We start from the raw sequence: 5,623 nt of genomic DNA on the forward strand, positions 1-5,623 counted from the left end.
CTGTGGTTTGCATAGAAGTCCAATAATAGAACGCCACTCTGGTTCAGAACAGGCACGCCGTTCCTACTAGTCACACCCCTCCAGGTCTTACCGTCATTACCCACCTGAGTGTTGAAGTCTCCCAGTAGGACAACGGAGTCACCGGATGGAGCACCCTCAAGCACTCTGTCCACCAACTTAAAGAAGGGTGGGTACTCTGAATTGTCATTTGGCGCATAAGTGCAAACAACAGTCAGCAGACTGGTTCCAGAGCCCAGGCTGTGCACTGAGGTGAGCCTGAGTATATCTAGCCAGTATCCCTCAACCTCGCGGACTAGTTCAGGCTCCTTGCCTAGAGAGGTGATGTTCCATGTCCCAATAGCCAGCCTTGATAGCCAGTGATCAGTTCGCCATGGTTGCCTCCCAACACACTTTGCACCCGACCCCTACGACACCTCCTGTGATTGCCGGGCCCACAGAAGGGTGGGTCCATGTCTCCTCTTTTGACCCAGCCATCAGACCCTCTTCTTCATGCACTGTCTCCAGAGTGGGGACCTAGTAACCCTATCTCAGGCAGGGTACACTGTTCCCTTGATCTTTTACTCTGATTATTATATTGAAAACATATCTGTCCCATCAATTATGAAATGGAGAGCATTTCAGAGTAACTTTTTGATGTGCTCTGAAATGTAGAATCTAAATTAAAATTATGTGAAAGTGAGTATTAAGTGTGCAGTGTGGTATGAAGCATCCCTGTAGATTCATATTTATGTTTTCTTATCATTTATGGGCTGTAAGCCTTTCAACAGGAAACAGTGTAAAGAATTTGAGGTGGAAACTAAAACTGTTGTTCTTCTCCTGCAGGAAACTAAGTTCAATGCCAAAGTTTCCATGACAGGAAAACGTTTGTCCTTTCACGCTGACCTCCGCAGGTTTGCATCTTTTATTTCTTTGTGTCTGAAACATGTTCATTAAAATTCTGATTAACCCTAACCCTGTGTTAACAGAATAGAATGCCTTTATTGTCATTATACAGGATGTACAATGAGATTGAGAATGAAAATATTTGCAATTGGAAGCTGTAAACTCAAACCTCACCTCTGATACTTGGCGCTCCATATTTTTTAGTGCTAAGGTTGTTCCTTCTGACAAGTTTAATGTGACCCTGAGTTTGTATTCAGAGATTGTTTTCTGTTTAGGTCTTTGTTGTGGTCAGATGTGTTTCATTTCTCCAAAGATAAACATGGTTCTTGATAACCTTACCATCAGGATTATATATTTTTTGTAACATGATGGTTAGGGTTGAAACACACTCTTTCACATCTTTAACTACATCTTTGAAGCATTTTCATTTTCTGGGTTACTATGGCATTGAGTCCTGTCTGATGTGATATGGAGTTTTATAAAGCAATGAATGGTAGATATGCCTTTAGCAATTTAAAGGGAACAGCCTGTTTCTGCTTCTTCTTCATCTCCCATGAAGACACCATTTTCCCACAGGATTAAAAAAATAACCTCCACTCCACCAACACAATGGCAGTCTAATATTGGTCCCAGCATGTGCCCCCAAGTTGGAATTGCTGACATCAGCAGCTGTGGGAGGGCCTTTCACAAGAATTTCACTGATGACTCGCTGCCCGTGGACTCATATGCTTTCCACAGAAATTAAAAACTCACTGCAAAATGTTCTCAAACTGATTCTCCAGCAAAATTGACTCCGCACCAACACTGCCACCATGTCCATGAAAACCAGCTTTACACTGATCTGCAGTTCTTGAGCACAACCTAATTATTATTTATTGACTTTTTTCACCTTTCAGGTTTAAGATCTTCTCCAACCAGTCAGCTCTGGAGTCTCTGGCGGTAAGCCTGTCTTAATTATTTAGTACATTGTTCAATGAGACCGTGAAGAGACTTTGAACTACAGAACTAACACTTTCTCCCTGACTTTTCCATGTTCTGAACAACACATGTAGCATGAACATGCTAACCTGTCTGTGTCCACAGCTAATTCCTCTGCAGGCTCCTCTGAAGACAATGCTCCAGATGTCCATGGTTCCTCTGATCAACAGTAAGAATCTGATTCATCAATCAAAAAATTCAGACATTGTACACACCGTGATGATGTCACTGTGTGTGTGTGTGTGCCTGCGGTCAGACTGGACAAAGAGAGGCGTTCGGATCCCGCTGGCTGATGGGATGGATTTCATCGAGGAGGTGGTTGAATATCATAATGTGAGTGTGATTTATAAATTCAGTCTCAGCCTGTTTGAGTTCATACTTGATGACCAAAAATTCTTTTCTTCCTGTGATTTTACCACTCACGGCAGGGCTCAAGTGTTTGAGAAGCCTTCAGACTTATCAATTTCTATGCAAAATAAAACATCTGATTTTAACTCTACCCTTAAAAATAGAAGAAAATAATCTAAATAACAGTTATTTACTGATAAAAATGACCTGATATCATATCTCTGTGTGTGAACCTCTCATCGGCTGACTTCAGTTTTTCCTACAGAACATGTTCAGATCTGAGATGTTTGCGATTTATTCACATTCTATTGAACTGAAGTCAGGACTTGGACCTTTTGTTCTTCTGTGCCAGAACAGTTTATGAGCTGAGGATTGCTGTCTTGCTGAATCTGTTTAGATTGTCCACAGATGTTCTCATGCTTTCTGTTACAAGCTGATGCTATAACTCAGAATTCATTGTCCAGTCTGTGATGGTGATCTATCCTGGTCTAGATGCAATAAAACAGGCACAAACCATGACATCACTACCACCATAGATGCTTTTAGACCACAAGAACTTTTTCAAAGTCACCGTGCCCCAGGAGGGGGGAATGGGTATTGTTTTTGGTATGTTTGTATTTTTTTTTAACAATATAGCAAAACTACCTGTCTGAGTCATACTAAATTTGCACCAAAGATGGCCAGTGACTCCTAGATCACCTGATTAAATTTTTGCCATAATTGGATCAAGGTCGACCAAGTAAAACCAGAGTTATGATCAATAATTTATGCCATGCTTTTTAGCTGTATAGTGTCATCTTGTATACAGAACAGGAAAATTATGACTGATGAAAGTGTACTCTGATTGGTGCACCACTTCCACCCGGCCCATTAAAGAAAAAGTAAACAGCTCTAGGAACAGAATAAATCATGACGAAATGAAGAAAATTCATTTCAATTCAATACTGTTTATACAGCGACAAATCACAACAGACAGTTGCCTTAAGGAGCTTTATATTGTAAAGTAAAGACCCTACAGTAATTACAGAGACAACCCATAGAGAGGGTGTCTGTCTCCCAAATCCAAGCTGGAAGCTGGTTCCACAGAAGAGGCGCCTGAAAGCTGAAGGCTCTGCCTCCCATTCTACTCTTAAGTATCCTAGGAACCACAAGTAAGCCAGCAGTCTGAGAGTGAAGTGCTCTGTTGGGGTGATATGGGACTATAAGGTCTTTGAGATAAGATGGGGCCTGATTATTCAAGACTTTGTATGTGAGGAGAAGGATTTTAAATTCTATTCTAGATTTAAGAGGGAGCCAATGAAGAGAAGCCAATATGGGAGAAATCTGCTCTCTCTTTCTAGTCCCTGTCAGTACTCTAGCTGCAGCATTTTGGATCAGCTGAAGGCTTTTCAGGGAGCTTTTAGGATAGCCTGACAATAATGAATTACAATAGTCCAGCCTAGAGGTAACAAATGCATAAATTAGCTTTTCAGCATCACTCTGAGAAAGGATGTTTGCAATGTAAAAAAAGAAAAAGTAGTCCTACATATTTAATATGTGCATTGAAGGACATACCCTGGTCAAAAATGACTCCAATATTTCTCACAGTGTTACTAGAGGCCAAAGTAATGCCATCCAGAGTAAGTATCTGGTTAGACACCATGTTTCTAAGGTTTGCACACTTCAGTTTTATCTGAAACTGAAACAGGTTCTGTTTAGGCCTCAAAAAGCTGTGCAGCTCTTCGGGGAAACTGAAAACACCTTCACAGGTTCATAGACTTTTATCCCTCGGAGATGTAAGATCAGGTCATTTTCAGCAATAAAGTCTTGTATTATCATTTATTTGTTTCATTGGGTTCTCTTGTTTTACCTTTAGGACTTCAAATTTTTTTGTTATATTTATGCAGAAATACAATAAGCTCAGTGCTGCCTCCTGGCTGACAGGAACTGTTAATCTCTCCAGGGTTTCATTGTGATTGGAGCAAATCTTCACTTCAGCAAAGGACTGAGAGAAATGATGGCAGGAAGCACAGAGACGGAGCAACAGACCACCAACACCACCACCAGCAGTACCGCCTAAATATTAATATGGAAGATATATAGCGCTATGATTGATGTGAATATATACATCAATGAAAACATGAATATAGGATGAACAGATCAGAAAAGGATTGACAGCAGCAAACCTGCCCCACACCTGACCTTACATGCCATAAAGACACCACAAAACACACACACAACCCAGAAGCAGCTGGTGACCCAAAACGTGGAGAACAGGAGGAAAACTGAGCCATGCCATTGTGTTTTATGTTTTTTGGCTGCTGATCTGCACATCTTTATGGTTGTTGTAACCTTAACAAGTAAAACGATGGCTTACAAGATTTCACATAGGTCACATAGGCTACGGAGAGGAATGAAGCATCTGAAGCCTGTCAGCAAGTCACGTGAAGCAGGTTATGACTATTATGACAGCTATGGATCATCTAATAGGTCTATAAACCAGCTTCATTTGTTTGAAACCTCTAAATAGCCCAGAGGAAGAGAGTACTGTGTGTTAGAGAGGAAATTTCACTCAGCACTGGACCCTGAAAACACACACACACACACACACACACACACACACACACACACACACACACACACACACACACACACACACACACACACAAATTAATGAACATCTGCAGCTTTATCCGTGAGCCTTCCATACGCTAATGAGTCCAACTTAGATTAGAGATGTTATTACATCTGCTATTACAGTTTTTTTCCATTTACAGTTTGAAGTATTAGTATAATTAGATTAGGTTACATATCATATTAGAGATTACAGCAAATTACAGTTGATTATAGTGCGATATGTCCAAGCAGTGAATCAAACATGAAGGACAACACTTGTATCCATGACAACGTTGCATCACAGCAACTCTAGACTCAGGCTGTGAACCGAGCTGTCAGAAAAGCGATGGTTGAGTGATTCCCACGGCAACTCTGAGGGTTTATTTCTTTAATAAAGACTTTGTTAGTTTTTCTGGTGAACCAAAGTTGTGTTTGACAACATGATTTTATAATTTAATGTTCACACTAAAAAGTCTCAGCAACCTATATTTTAAATCATGATTACCAGGATTACTGGTTGGTTCTGGTTTCCTGGACTTCATTCACCTCCCACCTCACCTTATCTCTGCATTTAGCAGATTCCTGTTTGGTGTCTGATGACATCATCAAACCATTTGGACCAATAAACTGAAGGGAAACAGGAAGTGACATATTTGGTTAAAACAATAATAAAACATAAGGAAGACACCAAAGGAGACGTTTCACCAAAAGAACCCCCCCCCCAAAAAAACCTCCTCAGTTATTCTACTAAAAAAAGCAAAACAATTACAGCTGGATTAAAAACAAGAAAACTGAAAGT

At 40.5% G+C, this 5,623-nt stretch overlaps 1 protein-coding gene across 2 annotated transcripts in view; it reads left to right on the plus strand.

Annotated features, from left to right (window-relative positions):
• The window catches only part of pltp (phospholipid transfer protein), a 45,845-nt gene extending 40,977 nt beyond the window's left edge, over positions 1-4,868 (plus strand). For both annotated transcript variants that reach the window (XM_030728547.1, XM_030728548.1), the window contains 5 exons: positions 844-911; positions 1,800-1,842; positions 1,987-2,050; positions 2,138-2,214; positions 4,172-4,868. In XM_030728547.1, the coding sequence (XP_030584407.1) occupies positions 844-911; positions 1,800-1,842; positions 1,987-2,050; positions 2,138-2,214; positions 4,172-4,288 (369 nt within the window). In that variant the 3' untranslated portion in view covers positions 4,289-4,868. The remainder of the gene's footprint in view (positions 1-843; positions 912-1,799; positions 1,843-1,986; positions 2,051-2,137; positions 2,215-4,171) is intronic.
• The last annotated feature ends 755 nt before the right edge of the window (positions 4,869-5,623 follow it).

The sequence above is a fragment of the Archocentrus centrarchus genome, chromosome 5, assembly GCF_007364275.1.
Source record: "Archocentrus centrarchus isolate MPI-CPG fArcCen1 chromosome 5, fArcCen1, whole genome shotgun sequence".
NCBI classification, from domain to species: Eukaryota; Metazoa; Chordata; class Actinopteri; order Cichliformes; family Cichlidae; genus Archocentrus; species Archocentrus centrarchus.